The sequence below is a fragment of the Nerophis ophidion genome, linkage group LG17, assembly GCF_033978795.1.
Source record: "Nerophis ophidion isolate RoL-2023_Sa linkage group LG17, RoL_Noph_v1.0, whole genome shotgun sequence".
NCBI lineage: Eukaryota > Metazoa > Chordata > Actinopteri > Syngnathiformes > Syngnathidae > Nerophis > Nerophis ophidion.
In genome coordinates this window covers 31,993,742-32,018,272 of record NC_084627.1, presented here as the reverse complement: position 1 = coordinate 32,018,272, position 24,531 = coordinate 31,993,742, and the positions used below count along the sequence as shown (strand labels likewise).

Here is a 24,531-nt window from a genome sequence, read left to right as displayed (position 1 = left end):
CCCCTCGTAAATAAAGTCGCTATCATATCACGCGACCCTCGCGCGGGCGTTGCTAAGAACTGTGGGAGATGTAGTTAAACCTCACACTGTTGGTCATTGTACAACTACCTGCACTACATTTAGAACTACAACTCCCACGATACCATATTTGTCGCTGTCTTTGATGGTGAAACTGTATATTTGTACATTTCTGTGACATGTTTAAAACAAATAGCCGCTAATGTCGTCTTTCTAATCGCCCTTCTGCTGTGAGCCAAAGTGTTGAGTAAGGAAAGATGGACTCCAGAATCAAGTAAGAACAAGTTGCTACTTCTAACGCTGCTGTCTTTAGCGTGTGTGCTGCCGTTAGCTTGTTCAAAGTGACCAAAATGCTCTCATTACATACACTTTCTGACTTTTGGACATAAATGTGGACAATGCCTCCAAAAATTATCACAAAACAACATCGTTCACAACATCAGCTATTTCGTTTAATTTCAGGATGTTAGGTGCTTTAGGTGTATTACACAAAAATGCTGATAAATGCATGAACGTCTTGCTTATCAACACACTGCCAAAAATGTGTCACATTTAAAAACACAACACCCCGCGGTAGAAATGAATGGATGTATGGAAACACTCAACACACTGTCATTTTTATTTTATCATATTTAAAAACAACTGTCATATTAATATCATCTTTACAAGCAACTGTCATATTTATAGTGTAACATCTTTCTACTCTCATATTTACAACATATCTTAAACACAACACATTGTCATATATTTATCCTATCTAAAAACACAACTGCAATATTTAAATAATATTAAAAACACTGTCAAATTGGTCATATTTAATAAACAAACATATTTATGTGATATTTTAAAAATACCAAATTATGTTGTATACATCATGTTTACAAACAACTTATTTCTATCATATTTAAAAAAATTTAAAACAGATGTCATACATTTTATTTAATAAACAACTGTCATATAATTTATATCATATTTGAAAAACAAAACATTGTCATATTTACATCAATTATTTTAAAACAACACTTTCACGGTATTTATCATTTTGTGACATTGGGCAAGACACCTTACCCACCTGCTCCCAGTGACACCCACACTGGTTTAAATGTAACTTAAATTAGTAGACAATGGCTTTCACTATGTAAAGCACTTTGTCACTAGAGAAAAACGCTATATAAATATAATTCACTTCACATTTTTGAACCCACATTTTAAATACTTCTATAATATTAAAATCACAAAACTCATATTTACCCTATTTATAAACATCCATCCATCTTCTTCCGCTTATCCGAGGTCGGGTTGCGGGGCAGCAGCCTAAGCAGGGAAGGCCAGACTTCCCTATTCCCAGCCACTTCGTCCAGCTCCTCCCGGGGGATCCCGAGGCGTTCCCAGGCCAGCCGGGAGAGATAGTCTTCCCAACGTGTCCTGGGTCTTCCCCGTGGCCTCCTCCCTAGGGAGGCGTTCGGGTGGCATCCTGATCAGATGCCCGAACCACCTCATCTGGCTCCTCTCGATTTGGAGGAGCAGCGGCTTTACTTTGAGCACCTCCCGGATGACAGAGCTTCTCACCCTATCTCTAAGGGAGAACCCCGCCACCCGGTGGAGGAAACTAATTTCGGCTGCTTGTACCCGTCATCTTGTCCATTCGGTCATGACCCAAAGCTCATGTCCATAGGTGAGGATGGGAACGCAGATTGACCGGTAAATTGAGAGCTTTGCCTTCCGGCTCAGCTCCTTCTTCACCACAACAGATCGATACAGCGTCCGCATTACTGAAGAGGCCGCACCGATCCGCCTGTCAATCTCACGATCCACTCTTCCCTCACTCGTGAACAAGACTCCGAGGTACTTGAACTCCTCCACTTGGGGAAAGATCTCCTCTCTGAGCGTCCACCTTATCGTGGTAGAGGAGTTTGCGTGTCCCAATGATTCTAGGAACTATGTTGTCCGGGGGATTCTATGCCCCCTGGTAGAGTCTCCCAAGGCAAACTGCTCCTAGGTGAGGGATCAGACAAAGAGCAACTCGAAGACCTCTATGAAAAATAAAAACAAAGGACCCAGATTTCCCTCGCCCGGACGCAGGTCACCATGGCCCCCCTCTGGAGCCAGGTCCGGAGGTGGGAAACGTGGGTCCCCCCCTCTAATGGGCTCACCACCCGAAGCAGGGGCCATAGAGGTCTGGTGCAGTGTGAGCTGGGCGGCAGCCGAAGGCAGGGCACTTGGCGGTCCGATCCTCGGCTACAGAAGCTAGCTCTTGGGACATGGAACGTAACCTCGCCGGGGGGGAAGGAGCCTGAGCTAGTGTGTGAAGTGGAGAAGTTCCGGCTAGACATAGTCAGACTCACTTCGACGCACAGCAAGGGCTCTGGAACCAGTTCTCTTGAGAGGGGCTGGATTCTCTTCCACACTGGTGAGAGGCGACTGGCTGGGGTGGCAATTATTGTTTCCCCCCGGCTCAAGGCCAGCACGTTGGAGTTCAACCCAGTTGACCAGACGGTAGCTTCCCTCCGCCTTCGGGTGGGGGGGTACCGGTCCTGATTGTTGTTTGTGCTTACGCACCAAACAGCAGCTCAGAGTACCCACTCTTTTTGGATTCACTCGAGGGAGTGCTCGAGAGTGCTCCCTCGGGTGATTCCCTCGATCTACTGGGGGACTTCAACGCTCATGTTGGCAACGACAGTAAAACCTGGAGAGGCGTGATTGAGAAGAATGGAAGCCCGGATCTGAACCCGAGTGGTGTTTTGTTGTTGGACTTTTGTGCTCATCACAGGTTGTCTGTCCATAACGAACACCATGTTCAAACATAAGGGTGTCTATATGTGCACTTGGCACCAGGACACCCAAGGCTGCAGTTCCATGATCGACTTTGTAGTTGTGTCATCGGATTTGTGGACTCATATTTTGGACACTCGGGTGATGACAAGGGCGGAGCTTTCTATGAATCACCACCTGGTGGTGAGTTGGCTGCGATGGTGGGGAAGGATGCCGGACAGACCTGGCAGGCCCAAACGCATTGTGAGGGTTTGCTGGGAACGCCTGGTAGAGTCTCCTGTCAGAGAGAGTTTAAATTCCTACCTCTGGAAGAACTTTGAACATGTCACGAGAGAGGCGCTGGACATTGAGTCCGAGTGGATGATGTTCCGTACCTCTAATGTCGAGGCGGCCGATTGGAGCTGTGGCCGCAAGGTGGTTGGTGCCTGTCGTGGCGGTAATCCTAGAACCCCCTGGCTGACACCAGTGGTAAGGGATGCCGTCAAGCTGAAGAAAGAGTCCTATCGGGCTCTTTTGACTCATAGGACTCCGGAGGCAGCAAACAGGTACCGACAGGCTAAGCGGTGTGCGGCTTCAGCGGTCGCAGAGGCAAAAACTCGGACATGGGAGGAGTTCGGGGAAGCCATGGAAAATGACTTCCGGACAGCTTTGAAGTGATTCTGGACTACCATCCGTTGCCTCAGGAAAAGGAAGCAGTGCACTGTCAACACCGTGTATGGTGGGGATGGTGATCTGCTGACCTCGACTTCGGTTGTAGTGCATCGGTGGAGGGAATACTTCGAGGACCTCCTCTATCCTACCAGCACGTCTTCCTATGAGGAAGCAGTGCCTGGGGAATCTGTATCTGTGGTGGGCTCTCCTATTTCTGGGGCTGAGATTGCCGAGGTAGTTAAAAAGCTCCTCGGTGGCAAGGTCCCGGGCGTGGGTGAGACCTGCCCGGAGTTCTTTAAGGCTCTGGATGCAGTGGGGCTGTCTTGGTTGACAAGACTCTGCAACATCGCGTGGACATCGGGGGAGGTACCTCTGGATTCGCAGACCGGGGTGGTGGTTCCTCTCTTTAAGAAGGGGAACCGGAAGGTGTGTTCCAACTATTGTGGGATCACACTCCTCAGCCTTCCCAGTAAGGTCTATTCAGGTGTACTGGAGAGGAGGCTACGCCGGATAGTCGAACCTCGGATTCAGGAGGAACAGTGTGGTTTTCGTCCTGGTCATGGAACTGTGGATCAGCTCTTTACTCTCGTCAGGGTACTTGAGGGTGCATCGGAGTTTGCACAACCTGTCTACATGTGCTTTGTGGACTTGGAGAAGGCATTCGATCGTGTCCAGGAAGCCCTGTGGGGAGTGCTCAGAGTATGGGGTAACGGACTGTCTTATTGTGGCGGTCCGCTCCCTGTATAATCAGTGTCAGAGCTTGGTCAGCATTGTAGTCGGACCCATTTCCAGTGACTCAAGGCTGCCCTTTGTCGCCGATTCTGTTCATAACTTTTATGGACAGAATTTCTAGGCGCAGTCAAGGCGTTGAGGGTATCTGGCTTGATGGCTGCAGGATTAGATCTCTGCTATTTGCAGATGATGTGGTCCTGATGGATTCATCTGGCCAGGATCTTCAGCTCTCACTGGATCGGTTCGCAGCCGAGTGCGAAGCGACTGGGATGAGAATCAGCACCTCCAAGTCCGAGTCCATGGTTCTCGCCCGGAAAAGGGTGGAGTGCCATCTCCTGTTATAAACACAACTGTCGTATTTGTATTATATTTAAAAATTATTAATTAAAAAAATGACAGTCATGTTTTTAAATACAATAAATACGTAACAGTGTTGTGTATTTAAACCTATTTAAAAACAGGACTGTCATATTTGCTTCATATGTAACACACTGCCGTATATCATAATTGATTAACAACTATAATTTTTGTATAATATTTAGAAACCACTCTGTCATATATTTATGTAATTAAAAAAACACAACTATCATATTGTATCATATTTAAAAAAAAAACATAGTGTCATCTAGATCCTATTAAAAAAACTGTTACATTGGTATCATGTTTTGCATACATAACACACACTGCCATACATCATAATTAATTAACAACTACCATATTTGTATAATATTTAGAAACCACAACACTCTGTCATATATTTATTTAATTAAAAAACACAGCAGTCATATTTTATCATATTTAAAAAAACAACACAATGTCATCTAAATCCTATTAAAATACTGTCACATTGGTATTGTGTTTAAAAACAACACACGGTCCGGTATTTATTATGTTTGAAAACACATTTGTCATGTATATTATATATTTATTAAACAGCTGTCATATAATGTGTATCCTATTTGGTAATATGATAATATGACAATGTCTGTCATACATGCATACACACAGTGGGTACGGAAAGTATTCAGACCCTTTTAAATGTTTCACTCTTTGTTTCAGTGCAGCCATTTACTAAAATCACAAAGTCAATTTTATTTCTCATTAATTTAAGTACCCCATCTTGACAGAAAAAAACAGAAATTTAGATTTTTTTTGCAAATTGATTAAAAAATAAATACTGAAATATCACATGGTCATAAGTATTTAGACCCTTTGATCAGTATTGATCAGAAGCACCCTTTTGAGCAAGCACCGCCATGAGTCTTCTTGGGAATGATGCAACACCTTCTTCACACTTAGATTTGGGGGTCCTTCGCCATTCATCTTGCTCTACAGCAGTGGTTCTGAACCTTTTTTCAGTGATGTACCCCCTGTGAACATTTTTTTAATTCAAGTATCCCCTAATCAGAGCAAAGCATTTTTGGTTGAAAAAAAGAGATAAAAAAGTAAAACACAGCACTATGTCATCAGTTTCTGATTTACTTTCTCAAAGTCTGGGAGTCCTTCATGTGTATTTTGGCAAACTCTATGCAGGTTTTCATATCTTGCACTGAGGAAAAGCTTCCGACGGGCCATTTTTTCACAAAGCCCCGACAGGTGGAGGGTTGCAGTGATAGTTGACTTTGTGGAACTTTCTCCCATCACCCTACTTCATCTCAGGAGTTTAGCCACAGTGATATTTGGCCTTTTCTTTACCTCTTTCACCAAGGTTTTTCTCGCATGATTGCTAGTTTGGCTGGACGTTCAGGTCTCAGAAGAGTTGTGGTTGTCCCAAAGTTCTTCCACATTTTTTTTTTAATCGATCTGTGCCTTTTCACATTTCTGTCTCCAAGCTCCCTGGCAGTTCCTTCGACCTCATGATTCCTATTTACGCTGACATGCACTGTGAGCTGTAAGGTCTTTAATAGACAGGAGTGTGCCTTTCCTAATCAAGTCCAACGAGTTTAAATAAAAACAGCTGGACTCTTAATGAAGAACCATCTCAAGGAGGATCAGAAGAAATAGACAGCATGTGAGTTAAACATGGGTGTTACAGTAAAGGGTCTGAATACTTATGACCATATGATGTTTCATCCATCCATCTTCTTCCGCTTATCCGAGGTCGGGTCGCGGCGGCAACAGCCTAAGCAGGGAAACCCGGACTTCCCTCTCCCCAGCCACTTCGTCTAGCTCTTCCCGGGGGATCCCGAGGAGTTCCCAGGCCAACCGGGAGACATAGTCTTCCCAACGTGTCCTGGGTCTTCCCCGTGGCCTCCCACCGGTTGGACGTGCCATAAACACCTCCCTAGGGAGGCGTTCGGGTGGCATCCTGACCAGATGCCCGAACCGAACCACCTCATCTGGCTCCTCCCGATGTGAAGGAGCAGCGGCTTTACTTTGAGTCCCTCCCGGATGGCAGAGCTTCTCTCCCTATCTCTAAGGGAGAACCCCGCCACACGGCGGAGGAAACTCATTTCGGCCGTTTGTACCCGTGATCTTATCCTTTCGGTCATGACACAGAGCTCATGACCATAGGTGAGGATAGGAACGTAGATCGACCGGTAAATTGAGAGCTCTGCCTTCCGGCTCAGCTCCTTCTTCACCACAACGGATCGGAACAACGTCCGCATTACTGAAGACGCCGCACCGATCCGCCTGTCGATCTCACGATCCACTCTTCCCTCACTCGTGAACAAACTCCTAGGTACTTGAACTCCTCCACTTGGGGCAGGGTCTCCTCCCCAACCCGGAGATGGCATTCCACCCTTTTCCGGGCGAGAACCATGGACTCCGACTTGGAGGTGCTGATTCTCATTCCGGTCACTTCACACTCGGCTGCAAACCGATCCAGTGAGAGCTGAAGATCCCGGTCAGATGAAGCCATCAGGACCACATCATCTGCAAAAAGCAGAGACCTAATCCCGCGGTCACCAAACCGGAACCCCTCAACGCCTTGACTGCGCTAGAAATTCTGTCCATAAAAGTTATGAACAGAATCGGTGACAAAGGACAGCCTTGGCGGAGTCCAACCCTCACGGGAAATGTGTTCGACTTACTGCCGGCAATGCGGACCAAGCTCTGGCACTGATCGTACAGGGAGCGGACCGCCACAATAAGACAGTCCGATACCCCATACTCTCTGAGCACTACCCACAGGACTTCCCGAGGGACACGGTCGAATGCCTTCTCCAAGTCCACAAAGCAGATGTAGACTGGTTGGACAAACTCCCATGCACCCTCAAGAACCCTGCCGAGAGTATACAGCTAGTCTACAGTTCCACGACCAGGACAAAAACCACACTGTTCCTCCTGAATCCGAGGTTCGACTATCCGGCGTAGCCTCCTCTCCAGTACACCTGAATAAACCTTACCGGGAAGGCTGAGGAGTGTGATCCCACGACAGTTGAAACACACCCTCCGGTCCCCCTTCTTAAAGAGAGGAACCATGACCCCGGTCTGCCAATCCAGAGGTATCGCCCCCGATGTCCACGCGATGCTGCAGAGTCTTGTCAACCAAGACAGCTCCACAGCATCCAGAGCCTTAAGGAACACCGGGCGGGTCTCATCCACCCCCGGGGCCTTGCCACCGAGGAGCTTTTTAACTACCTCAGCGACCTCAGCCCCAGAAATAGGAGAGTCCACCACAGATTCCCCAGGCACTGCTTCCTCATAGGTAGACGTGTTGGGGGATTGAGGAGGTCTTCGAAGTATTCTTTCCACCTATCCACAACATCCGCAGTTGAGGTCAGCAGATCACCATCCGCACCATACACGGTGTTGATAGTGCACTGCTTCCCCTTCCTGAGGCGGCTGACTGTGGTCCAGAATCGCTTCGAAACCGTCCGGAACTCATTTTCCATGGCTTCCCCGAACTCTTCCCATGTCCGAGTTTTTGCCCTCGTGACCGCTGAAGCTGAACACCGCTTGGCCTGTCGGTACCTGTCCACTGCCTCCGGAGTCCTATGAGCCAAAAGGACCCGATAGAACTCCTTCTTCAGCTTGACGGCATCCCTCACCGCTGGTGTCCATCAAGGAGTTTTAGGATTTCCGCCCCGACAGGCACCAACTACCTTGCGGCCACAGCTCCGATCAGCCGCCTCGACAATAGAGGTGCGGAACATGATCCACTCGGACTCAATATCCAGCACCCCCCTCGTGACATGTTCAAAGTTCTTCTGGAGGTGGGAATTGAAACTTTCTCTTACAGGAGACTCTGCCAGACGTTCCCAGCAGACCCTCACAATGCGTTTGGGCCTGCCAGGTCTGTCCGGCATCCTCCCCCACCATCGCAGCCAACTCACCACCAGGTGGTGATTGGTAGAAAGCTCCGCCCCTCTCTTCACCCGATTGTCCAAATCATAAGGCCGCAAATCCAATGTCACAACTACAAAGTCGATCATGGAACTGCGGCCTTGGGTGTCCTGGTGCCAAGTGCACATATGGACACCCTTCCACATATGGCCACCCTTTCACAGTTTGTCCATAACAAACACCATGTTTAAACATAGTGTTTGTTATGGACAAACTGTGACGAGCACAAAAGTCCAATAACAAAACACCACTCAATTTCAGATCCGGGCGGCCATTATTCCCAATCACGCCTCTCCAGGTTTCACTGTCGTTGCCAACATGAGCGTTGAAGTCCCCCAGTAGGACAAGGGAATCACCCGGCGGAGCACTTTCCAGTACTCCCTCGAGTGTCCCCACAAAGGGTTGGTACTCTGAACTGCTTTTTGGTGCTTAAGCACAAACAACAGTCAGGACCCGGCCCCCCCCTGAAGGCGGAGGGAGGCTACCCTTTCGTCCACCGGGTTGAACGCCAACGTGCAGGCTTTGAGCCGGGGGGCAACCAGAATTGCCACCCCAGCCCGTCGCCTCTCACTGCCGGCAACGCCAGAGTGGAAGAGGGTCCAGTCCCTCTCGAGAGAAGTGGTTGCAAAGCCCTTTCTATGCGTCGAAGTGAGTCCGACTATATCCAGCCAGAACTTCTCCACTTCGCGCACTAGCTCAGGCTCTTTCACCCCCAGTGAGGTGACGTTCCACGTCCCTAGAGCCAGCTTCTGTAGCCGAGGATCGGACCGCCAAGTGCCCTGCCTTCGGCTGTCGCCCAGCTCACATTGCACCCGACCTCTATGGCCCCTGCTATGGGTGGTGAGCCCATTGGTATGATGTTTCAGTTTTTCTTTTTTAATACATTTGCAAAAGGTGAAAGGTAAGTGTTGTTGTTGTTGTTGTTTTTTAAGTAACCAGCAAGCACAGTATAGTTAGTAGAACAACTATGTGTTTATTACTGTGTATTTGAAAGGTGCCGTCTGAAATTCAACTATTTATTTTATTTATATATATATAAAATAAATACGTATAGCTAGAATTCACTGAAAGTCAAGTATTTCATACATATATACTCGAGTTGGTGAATTGGCTGTAAATATACTCCTGCCCTCTTAACCACGCCCCCCGCCCCAACCACTCCTCCGCCCCACCCCGACAACGCCCCCCTCCCCCAAACCCCACCTCCCGAAATCGGAGGTCTCAAGGTTGGCAAGTATGGTATATATACATATATGTATGTAAATATATATATACGGTATATATATATATATATATATACGGTATATATATATATATATATATGTATATATATATATGTAAATATGTATGTATATATTATATATGAATATATATATTTATATATATATGTGTGTTTATATAATATATATATATATTTATATATATATTATATATATTTATAAATACATATTTATATATATATATATATGTATATATATATACACATATACATACTGTACATATATAATTACATATGTGTATATGTGATGGCGACAGGTCGAGTTACACCGATCCTTGCACCCACCCACCTCCTTCCCCGGTCCGTCCGCCGGAGAGACACCACCTTAACTAACACATTTTCTGGGGGAAACACTGTATATAATGTATGTATTTAAATTTGCAATAATGTAAAGCCACAATTTTTAAGTGTGATGATGTCGAGGGACAGCTGTATAAGTGTGATATGCTGAAAGACTGCGACACAAAAATATCCACTAAGTAGCATTTTGACATGTTTAGGTACTCAAGCAATGAATTGTTCATTGGCTATTTTTTCTAGGGAGAGTCCAGAATTTGCTTTTGAGGTCTATATGGAAGTAGTCCATCCAGGAACAGATAAGTCAGGTAAGTTTTTTTTAACACTCTCAATAATCACACTTACATACTAAGTGAAACCAAATGTGACTTCTTTATGTAACTCTTCCACCTTGTCCCCTTACCAACAATGCATGTCTCCTACTGCAGTGCATTTCTTATAGGTCTTATCAGTTCTATTTCCCATATGATCAAATCAACAGCTATATGACTAGATGAACAGCTACAGTACATGTATGTGATAAAATGAACAGCATGTCGGTTGTGTGGAATTATTTGACATTTAAAAAAGATTTTACATAGCATCGTGCTTGAGAATTTGCTGTGCTATATTGCCAAAAGTATTTGGCCAACCATCCAAATGATCAGAATCCTGTACTGTAATAACTTGGCCCACCCACAGGTGCATAAAATCAAGCAATTAGGCATAGAGACTGTTTCTACAAACATTTGTGAAAGAATGGGCCGCTCTCAGGAGTTCTGTGATATCCAGCGTGGAACTGTCATAGGATGCCACCTGTGCAACAAATCCAGTCGTGAAATTTCCTCTCTCCTAAATATTCCAAAGTCAACTGTGGGCTTTATTATAACAAAATGGAAGGGTTTGGGAACAACAGCAACTCAGCCACCAAGTGGTAGGCCACGTAACCTGACAGAGAGGGGTCAGCGGATGCTGAAGCCCATAGTGCAAGGAGGTTGCCGACTTTCTGCACAGTCAGTTGCTACAGAGCTCCACACTTGATGTGACCTTCCAATTAGCACATGTACAGAACGCAGAGAGTTACATGGAATGTTTTTCCATGGCCGATCAGCTTTATCTAAGACTTACATCACCAAGCCTAATGCAAAGCGTCGGATGCAGTGGTGTAAAGCCCTTCTCCACTGGAGACGCGTTGTCTTGAGTGATGAATCACGCTTTTCCATCTGGCAATCTGATGGAAGAGTCTGGGTTTAGAGGTTCCCAGGAGAACGGTACATTTCGGACTGCATTGTGGCAAGTGTGAAATTTGGTAGAGGAGTGGCCTGCACCTGAGTCCTGACCTGACCTGAACCCGATAGAACACCTTTGGGATGAATTAGAACTGAGACTGAGAGCCAGGCCTTCTCGACCAACATCAGTGTGTGACCTCACTAATGCACTTTTGGAAGAATGGTCAAAAATTCCTATAAAAACACTCTGTAACCTTGTGGACAGCCTTCCCAGAAGAGTTGAAGCTGTAATAGCTGCAAAAGGTGGACCAATATCATATTGAACACAATGGGTTGGAAATGGGATGGCACATCAAGTTCAAATGTGAGTCAAGGCAGGTGGCCAAATACTTTTGGCAATGTAGTGTATATTAGCTCCCTAATACAAACACTTCCAAAAATACACAAAGTCATGTATGACAGGCTGTACATTATGTCCATAATGCTAAGCACCGTAATGCGTAATTGTACACCATCTTTAAGGTTCGGTACTTCACTCTGTTTTGAATTCATGTTTCGGGTCATTGTTGGTGCAGTAAGCTTTGTTAGTTTTTGTGCAAACAACTGTAGTATTGTTTTAAATGAAACAAACTGCAAACAGATGTTTGTGAGGTGGCGACTTGTCCGGCTGTGGTGATTTCCCTCCGTGCGCTGTGTGGTGGTCTGCTGGCTGTGTCGTCTTAGAAACACTAGAGAGGAAAGTGGCACACTTTTCTTTGCAGAATGAAGACTTTCTTACCTCTGCCAAAGGTGTTATATTTTCGCCAGGGTTTGTTTGTGTTTGTTAGCAACAAAGCATAAACAGTATTGGATGAATTTTAATGACATTTTCAGGAAAATGTACAAAAAAAACAATTCCTCTTATTTACTAGAGTACAAACACACTTCCCTGCCAGTTCTGCGCTGCGCAGAGGATTCTGGGAGATTTGGCTTATTTTCAGACCGGACCAACGCTAATGCACCAGAAAAAAACTACACAACAAGTATTCGTTTGATACTGTCACACATTAGGGCATTGTTGTGAAGACTTTGAAACTGCAATATATTTCTACAATACTCTTGCATCCCTGCCAGGCAGTAGTTGTTGTCCTTGTGATGTAACAATAGTATTAAAAGCTCTATTGTCGGCCAAATGTGTTTAATTTATATTGTATATTGTTTATATCGCGCAGCCCTAGATCCAACAAACTAGTTTAGTATAGAAATGGTAGTGACTTGGCCACCCTACTCACTGTACTTTGCACGTTTGAAGTAAAAGTATGAATATCTAATATACTGTATTATTATAATAATCATAGCATTAAAGCTAGCTAGCTATTAGTGCTAAAGTTGCAAGCCAGCGATTAGAACTCTATTTGCCAACTAGCTAATAGCGGTACTATACTGTATTATGTGAATTTAAAACACAATGTATAGTAGGGGGTTCCTGCTCCATCTCCATTAGTTTAGGGGTCTTTGGCCTGGAAAACATTGAAAACAAGTGCACTAGACTCTTGAAATTTTATTTTACCAAAATTCCTTTTATACAAACCCTGTTTCCATATGAGTTGGGAAATTGTGTTAGATGTAAATGTAAACGGAATACAATGATTGGCCAATCATTTTCAACCCATATTCAGTTGAATATGCTACAAAGACAACATATTTGATGTTCAAACTGATAAACATTTTTTTTTGCAAATAATCATTAACTTTAGAATTTGATGCCAGCAACACATGACAAAGTAGTTGGGAAAGGTGGCAAAAAATACTGATAAAGTTGAGGAATGCTCATCAAACACTTAATTGGAACATCCCACAGGTGTTTAGGCTAATTGGGAACAGGTGGGTGCCATGGTTGGGTATAAAAACAGCTTCCCAAAAAATGCTCAGTCTTTCAGAAGAAAGGATGGGGCGAGGTAAACCCCTTTGTCCACAACTGTGTGAGCAAATAGTCAAACAGTTTAAGAACAATGTTTCTCAAAGTGCAATTGCAAGACATTTAGGGATTTCAACATCTATGGTCCATAATATCATCAAAAGGTTCAGAGAATCTGGAGAAATCACTCCATGTAAGCAGCATGGCCGGAAACTAACATTGAATGACCGTGACCTTTGATCCCTCAGACTGCACTGTATCAAAAACCGACATCAATTTCGAAAGGATATCACCACATGGGCTCAGGAACACTTCAGAAAACCACTGTCACTAAATACAGTTTGTCGCTACATCTGTAAGTGCAAGTTAAAGCTCTACTATGCAAAGCGAAAGCCATTTATCAACAACCGCCGGCTTCTCTGGGCCTGAGATCCTCTAAGATGGACTGATGCAAAAGGGAAAAGTGTTCTGTGGTCCGACGAGTCCACATTTTGAATTGTTTTTGGAAACTGTGGACGTCTTGTCCTCTGGAACAAAGAGGAGAAGAACCATCCGGATTGTTCTAGGCGCAAAGTTCAAAAGCCAGCATCAGTGATGGTATGGGGGTGTATTAGCGCCCAAGGCATGACTAACCTACATATCTGTGAAGGCACCATTAATGCTGACCGGTACATACAGGTTTTGGAGCAGCATATGTTGCCTTCCAAACAACGTTATCATGGATGCTCCTGCTTATTTCAGCAAGACAATGCCAAGCCACGTGTTACAACAGCGTGACTTTGTGTAAAAAGAGTGTGGGTACTTTCCTGGCCAGCCTGCAGTCCAGACCTGTCTCCCATCGAAAATGTGTGGCGCATTATGAAGCATAAAATACGACAGCGTAGACCCCGGACTGTTGAACGACTGAAGCTCTACATAAAACAAGAATGGGAAAGAATTCCACTTTCAAAGCTTCAACAATTAGTTTCCTCAGTTCACAAACATTTATTGAATGTTGTTAAAAGAAAAGGTGATGTAACCCAGTGGTGAACATGCCCTTTCCCAACTACTTTGGCACGTGTTGCACCAATGAAATTCTAAGTTAATTATTATTTGCAAAAATAGAATAATATTTATGAGTTTGAACATCAAACATCTTGTCTTTGCAGTCTATTCAATTGAATATGGGTTGAAAAGGATTTGCAAATCATTGTATTCTGTTTATATTTACATCCAACACAATTTCCCAACTCATATGGAAACGGGGTTTGTACATGTGTGATTGAGTTTCGCTCTGCTTTCACTTTATTTGAACTCTTGAGGCGAGCAATCATCTCAGTACGAGTGATTCCACAATAGAATACATACACTTTTTCAGCGCCTTCATAAAAAAGTTTTGGGTTTTGATTTCGTGACGCATGGAGAAGTTGAAATGTATGCCATCACTACACATCAGTTATATAATTTGTGCTTTTTCGAACAGAGCCTGATATACGAAGGAAATTCCCAGAAGACTTCAATGATGAGGTTTGAGATATATTCTATTTTTTTTCTCTCATTTACAGGTTAGGTTCTGGACATTAATTTGCACCTTCAACCACCGCAGATGGGAATTTACCCTGACATGTACCAGATTGTAATATTTAATACATGACTTCTCCTGGTCAATCCCATTGCTTCAAACTTTAATCAAACAGTTACACACAGAAGCTAAAAAAAATAATAACAAAACAAATTAATAATTAAAGCGATAGTCTGATTTTGTCAAACTATCTTTAAACCTTAGTAAAAGTAAAATAATGCTATTCAGTAACAGTAGAAAATACAAATAGACTTGGAAAAAGTAAATGAAATCACAATTTTGGGTAACAATTGATGATAAAAAAATAACTGGAATTCTCATATAAAAATGTACCACATGACGGTGACAAGAAATACATCAATAATAATTAAAGCAAAATGTGTATTTGTCAAAACTTCACTCCATATTCTCTACTGTTTGCTAATGTTATCTGAGTTATTATCTAGAAATAAGGGGATATAACTACAAAAGTAGTCAGTTAGAATAACACATAATGTTGGATATAGAGAAGATTAAACCCTTTATGTATTGAATCAAAGATATTGAAATTGAACGATGTAATGAATTTGCAAATGGCCCAAATTATGCACAAAAGCGTACTATAACTTGCTACTCAAGAACATACAACCATTCTTCTCAACAAAATAGGGGAAATACAACGTCAGAGAAAATTGTAACTTAAGTGTATGCATGTACAACACTTTAAAAAACATTTAGTATATCAGTATGTGGAATTAAATTATAGAATGGATTAAATAAAGAAATCAAACAATGCACTAATATGGTCCAGTTTAAGAAACTGTTCAAACTCACTTAAGTGTTTGCTAAATACAAAGAAGAAGGACCATGATAAACATTTTGAACTTATTCATCTCACTATATGAAACACAACTTAATTACCAATGTGTTATTTATTTATTGTAATGTTTTTTAAATTTTATTATTTATGGAGTAAATTGTGAACAATTTGAGAACAGGAATTGAACAAAAACGCAATTGCTATGAAATGGAAAAGGCGTGGTATTAGATAAACTCTGCTTCTTCCTACACATTTTCTAACATGTTGAAAAGAGAAACTGGAAATTGCAATGTGTTATGTTGTAATTGTATGCATGTTTGAAATAAACTTAGACCATAAACCACCAATAAACAGTGATATCTCAGTTTTTGTTTATCTGTTCCAAAAGGTTTGTTGAAAACTGAATCATAAAAAAAACCCTGAAACTATTTTTACCATACGAAAAGTATATCCAACTAAATTGTTACAGACATCCAGAAATGTTTCACCAAACACTTAATAAAGGACAATTATAATTTTACACACATAATACAGAATGCATGTAAATTATGAATTAAATTAATAAATATATTTTTTTATATCATTTTCACCTTTATTGAAGACTTGTTGGTGATCACTGCGGGGTGGAGAGTCACACAAAAAACACCTTTTTACTTTGCTACAACTTATCTTTTTAATTCAATAGTGTTTCTCACTGTCTTTATTAAAGTTCTGGCAATTTTGTAGCATACAAAAACGCTGTGTGCTCACACAACTTTGTTTACATCAACTGATGTAATCACATTCAAGTGCAAGACAGCTTAGTTGTCTACAAAACTACGGAGAACAGCTGATAAACCTCATATTAGCCTTGATTGTTTAGTTGCGTTAGGTGCATTCAGTGACACTCTGAAAACACGGACTCTAAAACTTTAACTTAATTTGGCTTAAGTGGATTATTTTGCAGTCGTACTCGATTAAAAAAAGAGCACAGAGTCTGAGTCACCAAAGTGTTTTGATCGGATTAAAACTGAGACAGTTTATAAAAACTTAAACATACTTTAGGTGAACATTTTTGTCCCCAAAAAATAATATTAAAACCGGGTTTAATGAAAACTGAGGTACCACTGTTGCTGATTTTAGGTTGCTTATGAGAATTTAATTTTGACATAAAATAATGGTACGTCAATGCCAGTTGACCAAATTGTTACATTCTTCTTTAGTATACTTTGCTAACCAAGGGAGTAACTGCCTGTCATAGCCCGAAGAGAAAGTCCTTGTCTAAAAAGCAACGCACGTACTTCTCAAATTGTACGTGTGTCTTCTGAAAATATACATGTAGATCCTAGCTAAGAGAACAATTTACGAAGCATCCCAGTGCACAAGTAAAATGTCAAGCTGCATTGAGCTAATGCTGTTTGTTGGTGTCAATAATATTATATGATACATGTGACCACTATTAGTCCTAATTTAATTTAATATATGTCCCACAGGAGACTATCCAGACTGTGCCCAAGTTCTGCTTTCCTTTCTGTTTGGATAGGTAAACAACCACACAAACATTGTATGTCTGTCTATCGTACACTTACTATCCCACCAACCCAACGCATGATCTCACAGCACAGTCCGCAAGAAAAGTATTAGGAACACACTTTACTTTAATGGATCGGCAACCTGCAATGCTTGCAAGGTTCAAGAAAACACATGTACAGGCCCGTCTTAAGTTTGAAAATCCACACGTAAATGCCAAAAGTATAATGTGGTCACGTGACAGCAAAGCATAGGTATTTGTTTGTAGAAAATGTGGCATGATTATGAATCCAACAATATCATCTCTACTGTCAAGCGTGGAGGTGCAAAAATTCTGTTTTTGGGATGTTTCTGTTAAAAGGGTACCTGAAGATGGTATGACAACAACAATTCTGTTGAATACACTGCATTAAGAGGCAGATGAACGGGGCCATGTATTGTACCATAAAATCTTGGATGAAGATATTCCGGCCTCAGGCAGAAGATGGGTCTTGCAGCATAACAATGACGAAAACAAATGGCTCAGCCTGACGGAATAGTTACAATGTTTGCCTCACAGTTTGGAGATCCATGTTTCAATAGTTTGCATGGTTTCCATGTGCATGCAAATCCAAAAGCATACATGTAATGTTTACTATGAACATTACATTTTTCATAGGTGTGAATGCATGTTTGTATAGATGTGTGTTCTGAGATTGACTGGTGACAAGAGCAGTGTGTACAGTTGTAGACCACCTTTCACCCAAACTTAACTTGGCTTAACGTTGACGCCATCCCACCAAGTGTCAAACATGGAAGTGGACACATTCTGTTTGATTCACTGCTAAGGGTACAGCATGACCTTACTGCATAGAGGGGCTGAACAAGGTCATGTTCTGTTAAATCTTACATTACATTCGACATGGTGTGGCGCAGTGGGAGAGTGGCCTTGCGCAATCAGAGGGTCCCAGCTTCAATCCCCACCTAGTACCAACCTCGTCACGCCCGTTGTGTCCTGAGCAAGACACTTCACCCTTGCTCCTGATGGGTGCTGGTTAGCGCCTTGCATGGCAGGTCCCTCCATCAGTGTGTGAATGTGTGTGTGAATGGGTAAATGTGGAAGTAGTGTCAAAGCGCTTTGAGTTTCTTGAAGGTAGAAAAGCGCTATACAAGTACAACCCATTTATTTGTCATTTACATTCCAGGTCACGTAAAGAATTGATCATGGATTACCTGGCAAATGAATACCACAATTGCTGGAGGTCGTAAAAAACAAGTGCCATTGTAAGCCAAAGGGGTCTGTCTTTTACACGACAAAGCATTGGTTCACAACTCGTATGTTACCCAAACAGAAGAAAGAAAAAGAAGAAAAATATGTATGTAAATTGTGAAGTGTAGAGAAGCACAGAAACTCATCATGAGCGCAAAAGTTGTCTGCAAAAAGAGCAAATAGACATTGAAGGCGCACAGAGAGTCCGTGCGAGCGCAAAATGAGTTTTTACATGCAAAGATTTTGCCGTTGCATTGACTGCTGGTGGCCTTTGTATAAAAAGACTAATTACTGTGCCGGCATTTGATCTTATAATATTTTTAAATTGTAGGGATAAGTGGTAGGAAATGGATGGATGAATGGATGTTTGCAGACAGAAATGTTTCTAAAATACAAACACAGCCTTTCCAAATCAACAATATTTCTGCTCTTGAATATGAATCCGTCTGCAGTGTCAGAGCCAATCAGATGGATCAGAATTTCACATTTGTGTTGACCGACATCAACAGTAAACACAGATTTGGATTTTGTCGCCTGTCCTCAAGTGCAAACATCTGCCATTGCGTCCTTAGGTGAGTGTTTCTTCTGCACTTCTTGTTAAGATACTTACTATAATTTCTGATTATTGTTTTTTCATCTTGTGATGCAAAAATGTTTCAGAAATATGGTTGGAAGTCTGTAAAATTACTTTTATATAACATGCTGTGGTTCAAGTACTGTTTAGGTTTTAACAAAATGTGTTTATTTTCATTCCTCAGCTACCTGCCTTGGTTCGATGTATTTTATAAACTGCTAAGTATCATTGCAGATTACACTATTAATGGCCAGGTAAGAACGATACTATAAAATACAACAGCAGTTTGTGCCAAACATCATATTTTACCATTCTGCAAAGTTTTAGAATTTGATCAACTAACATTTCGCAATCCCCACATTCTGACAAATGGACAAAAAGTACAAACATGCTTCCTTTTTTTGTATTGTGAATATTAAAATATAGTGCTGTCAAATGATCAAACACTTAATCACAATTTTGGATTTGGATTTATTGCGATTAAGTACATTAATTACCTGCGTGTAGAATTTAAATTCACTTTGAATTTATCCCCACAATTTCCCCCTCTGTCTTCCTTTTTTTCTCTTTCTATCCCCTCCTGCTCCGGCCCGGCTGCACCAAATGATAATATAAATACATTTAATAAAGTCAAATTCAAATAAGGCAACAAGAGAAGTATCCTACACTTCTCTTTTGTAAAGTAAATCTGAACAGCCAATATGGGCATCTACATCAACTATATGATTTGCCTGAGAAGCTGGACAGGACAAAAAAATAAAAATAAATAAAAAAATAAATTCACTTTGAAAAAGACTCCAATATTTTGACACAAATGGTTTTTGACTGTCAGAATGTCATATAGCAAAATATATATTATTTTGTTGTTAAAATTTTTCCAACAGTTTTATCTAAAGTCTTGTCAGGGTGTATTTTGAAATTAAATTTGGATGAGCACACCCGTAGGTGTCTCCACTCTCCTTGCACTGACATATGCATTGACCTGATCACTGACCTTATAACAACCTGCTCTGCCTTTCAGATAACTATTCGCCAAAGGCAACGGTGCATGTGCACTCATATAAATTAATGCGATAATGTATTGTATTTAATCCTATGAGTTAAAGCATTGAGTTTGACAGCCCTACTAAAATATCAGTGGTCCCCATCTTTTTTTGTAAACATTGGACAACTTTTATAATGACACACCAAGCTGGTAAATACTGTATGTACGTATACATTCGTCGATGTAAAGCTAGACATTTATTTACTTGTGTGGCCTTTACAAGGATCCTTTCAATCACCAAAATGATTCCCGGCCACTACTCCCCTCTCCTTCCAGGGGGTGAACAAGAGGATGGGTCAAATCCAGAGGACAAATTTCACCACACCTAGTGTGTGTGTGTGACAATCATTGGTACTTTAACTTTACAATTGGCTGGCCAAATAAAATACATTTGCTAAGAGAGATCACAATTAATAATAACAGTAGCTCATTTTGCTTTGGGAAAAGTATCAGAGAAACTGAAAGAAGAAAAATCACATTATTTCCATTTACACGTTTTATGTGCTACATTGTGTATGTTCACTTCAATAGACTTGCACAATGTGAACTGGCCTTGGTTTGTAGTGATTCCATGCCTTGTGAGGGCTGGTTTGGACAGGTTTGAACCTTTCCAAATAAAATTCAATTGCTGAACTCTGTCACTGGTGAACTTCCTGTCAAAGATAAAGGGAAATGATCAGAACCAGCAAAATGTCACTGCAAACTCTAAATACTTTGCATATATATCAGCTATAACATGGATAGTATTCAGAGCCTCATTCACTTTTATTTACCTTGAATACTTTTCCAAAATATTTTATTTTTCATTTAATTTTTGCTTTGTCTTTATATGCTACTAAGCTGCAGTATTAGGGTAAATAATTGTAAGGTTTAAATGTGTTATTTATACAGTTGATAAATGATATGCTGACCAAAGAATAGAAAAGGTGTAATGAAAAGCTGGAATCATACATATTTATTGTAAGAAATATTTTGTATTTCTTTGATTTTGTTCTTGCTTTAGGATATCAATTTCCAAGAACTCCTGGTGTCCCTACACACGCTTTCTATTCCTGAACCTGGTGTCCCTGTTCATCTTGCTATGGTGAGTTGTGCTCCACACTTTACTTGTCACTCACAAATATGGAAAAGCCAGCTAAGACAGTAATAACAAAAGTGCAGTAGCTTGCAAGCTACCGCCTGTGCAAGAAGGCACTTGTCACTGTTACTTGTCACTAGTTTGACTTGTCACTCACAAATATGGAAAAGCCAGCTAAGACAGTAATAATAAAAGTGCAATAGCTTGCAAGCTCCCCCTGTGCAAGAAGGTACATTTAAGCCTGTCTGAAATTTGACAATCAACACCTAAATAACTCACACAAGGCTTGGGAGACTGTAATGTGTTGTGTAATCCACATAAGACCGAAACCTTAAGCATCTACTTGACTTGCTTGAGATGGAGTCCTGCAACTGCATTCCTACTGCCAAACAGACATATGACCTCTTGTCAATGAGGAAGGATGCAAAGAAAAAAGCTGCGCTTCTGCTACTGGAGTTTTTGTTAAGTTTGTAGATTTTGACCACTGATTTGTGATCACAGCCACAGGAGAGTCACCTGGCACCTTCGACTTGATTTTGGTCTGTTGAGAGGCACTGATACGCTGAAATAAGGCGAGTTGGAGGAGCCGTTAGCCTCAAGACAACGACGCCTTACCGCAATTCAAAGCGGTTGCCTGGCAACCAAAAGCTGCAGCGAGTTTATAGCTGTTTTAAAGTGCTTCCGAAGACACAGAGTGGTATAAGTTGACAGGCTGACACCTTAGATTGATATCTGAACGGCGCGAGGTAAGAAATTGTTGAAACAAACAAGTTAAAAGTGCTGCAAGTCGCTAAAGAAGCAACTGATGTTTGAGACACAATAGGCACTGACGTCAGCAACCTGCTGCGATGCCGAAAGCTAAAGGGAAAACTGAAATCCCAAAATGTTCGGTGTCAGCTGACACAGGACATAAGGGGGAGCAAGATTTGAGGTTGGACACAGGACATGAAGGGAATCAAGACGGGATCCTACAAAAACTAATCCATGATTTTGGAAAAGTGGAAGAAGCAATGAGAGAATTTAAAGAAATTATAGAAGAAATTAAAGAAGATCTGAAAAAAGTAACAAAAGAATACAGGAAAATATAGAACATCTGCAAACTCAGAATAACTACATAAGAAAGGACTGGAATATCATAGATGAAATGGATCCGGATAAATGAATGAATGCTATCATTGTGACAGGGCACCGGATCAAACCAAGATCCTATGCAAAAGCTGTGGAGGTGAACCAAATGAAATGGATTTTGTCTCAGCAGAACGGCAAGTGGGGGGGGTCGAAGTCTGGAGAGATATGGTCCTTGATGTGCTGGAGAACCAGTCTCTCAAAGCACTTCATGATTACTGGAGTGAGGGCCACTGGTCGGTAATCATTCAGGCTGGTGATGGGAGACTTCTTCGGCACTGGGATTATTGTAGATGACTTCAAGCAGGATGGGTTGACTGCCTGAGCCAGGGTTGAAGATCCTGGTTGGGGGGTGAGCGAGCTGGTGGGCGCACGCCCTGAGCACCTTTCCAGGTACTCCGTCTGGTCCGGCAGCCTTCCTGTGGTTCACAGCCAGGAGCAATCGTCTGACACTGTCCTCCTGTACAGTGAGTGGAGTGGGTGGAGAAAGGACTGGAGCAAATGAGTGTCGCTGGGGGGTTTCGAAATGGGCAAATAAACAGTTGAGCTCCTCTGCCAGTGTCGCACTCTGATCCGCAGTTGTCAAATCGCAGCCTCTGAAGTTTGTAATGTCATGAATGCCCCGCCACACCTCCCCTGAATTATTGCTGGACAGATGGGACTCTATGCACCTCCTGTGGTCCGCCTTTGCTTTTTTAATCCCTCTCGTCAGGTCGGCTGTAGCAGCACTGTACAGTGCCTTGTCCCCTGACCTGAAGGCTGCGTCGCAGGCCCTGAAGAGTGTGCGGACCTGGCTGGTCATCCAGGGTTTCTTGTTGGGGTAAACCCGGATGTTTTTTTCCACAGTCACATTCTCGATGCAGAACTGTATGTAGTCCAGCACCGTTCCTGTGGCTGTCTCCAGCTCCTGTTCTTGGAAGAGGCCCCAGTCTCTTTGTTGGAAGCAGTCCTGAAGTTTGGGGAGTGCATCGTCAGGCCAGTTCATAACAGTCTTTGTGATGGGCCTGGCCTGGCGTCTGATGGGGGTGTAGGTAGAAGAGAGCAGGAGGGAAAGATGGTCTGACTGTACGCATGCTTCATGTTGGTATACACGTGGTCCAGGGTGTTCTTGCCCCTTGCTGGTAGAACTTAGGGAGTACAGTCTTCCGATTGGCCTTATTAAAATCCCCTGCTATGATATGAATACCGTCGGGGTTGGCCCGCTGCTGTTCGTTGACAGTGTTCAGCAGAAAAGAGAGCGCTGTGTTTACTTTGGCGTCCGGTGGAATATACACAGCCGTGATGATAACAACTGACAGCTGTCTCGGGAGAAAAAAAGGCCGACATCTAACAGACATGTACTCCACGTCCGGGCAACAGTGCTGTTCAATGATTGTCCCGTTGTTGCACCAGTTCTCATGTACGTATATACAGAGCCCCCCTCCTCTGCTCTTACTGGAGTCCTTAGTTCTGTCCCGGCAGAGCAGAGTGCGGCCGGCTAGCTGCATGCTAGCATCGGGTTTTTCTGGGTGAAGCCAGGTTTCGGTGATCATCATAGCACAACAATCCCAAACATAGCGGTTTCCAGCGAGTTGTAACTCCAGGTCGTCCATCTTCTGTACGAGAGATCTGGCATTGGAGAGGAACAGGCTCAGTAGAGGTGGCTTGTGTGGTTGTTTCCTAAGCCTGAGCAAGACGCCGGACCTGCGGCTACGCTTCTGCTTCCTCTCCCTCCTCCGTCTGCGCCGTCTCCCAGGCCCGACAACAAACCATGGAGAGCCCGGTGCTCTTGCTATGTCGTCTGGGATGGTGTGCTCGTGGTGAAAGTCGTTCGAAACAGATATCTGGTGCGAGTTCCCAATATCCAAGAGTGATTGGCAGGTGTACCGGGTGTTTGCAGTACAGGTGGTGCACAAAAGGAAAAAAAACAAGAAGAAAAGAAGAAGGAAAGAGCACTGAAATGGAGAGCCGTAAGCCGCTGTGTCCGTGCGCGCCGCCATTTGAAATATAACTTACTTCACAAATTATTTTTTATGTGTTTATTTATTTAGTTTTATCGTTATTATTTTTGGAGTACATTGTGAATAAATTTAGAACAGGAAGTGAACAAAAGTTTTAACAACTGCTATGTAAAGGAAAAGGTGTATGATTAAATAAATACTCCTTGAATAGAGGAACTGGAAATCATGTTGTATAGCTGACAACAAGCTATCCATACACTTAGGTAAAACGGAATCCATCCTATTTGGGTCCCATATCAACCTTAAGAAAGTCAGTGACTTCGCTATAAAAGTGGGTGACATTGTTATCACCGGGAAAAATGATGATGGTTCCATTCTAGAGGCTAATCTTTCCTGTGATAAAATGGCAACCAATGTAATCAAAAAGGTCAACCAAAGAACGAGATTCCATTACAGAATCTCCTCTCTGGTCAACAAAAGCACCTTGAAGATTCTAGCGGGAACTCT

General features: G+C 42.5%; 1 protein-coding gene across 1 annotated transcript in view; it reads left to right on the top strand.

Moving 5' to 3' along the window:
* Positions 1 to 124: 124 nt before the first annotated feature.
* Positions 125 to 24,531, top strand: part of dennd1a (DENN/MADD domain containing 1A) — a 101,919-nt gene continuing 77,512 nt past the window's right edge. Inside the window, exons 1-7 of the mRNA XM_061876758.1 lie at positions 125 to 292; positions 10,283 to 10,347; positions 14,607 to 14,650; positions 16,977 to 17,026; positions 18,715 to 18,834; positions 19,021 to 19,090; positions 20,885 to 20,965. Coding sequence (XP_061732742.1) covers positions 276 to 292; positions 10,283 to 10,347; positions 14,607 to 14,650; positions 16,977 to 17,026; positions 18,715 to 18,834; positions 19,021 to 19,090; positions 20,885 to 20,965 — 447 coding nt within the window. The 5' untranslated portion in view covers positions 125 to 275. The remainder of the gene's footprint in view (positions 293 to 10,282; positions 10,348 to 14,606; positions 14,651 to 16,976; positions 17,027 to 18,714; positions 18,835 to 19,020; positions 19,091 to 20,884; positions 20,966 to 24,531) is intronic.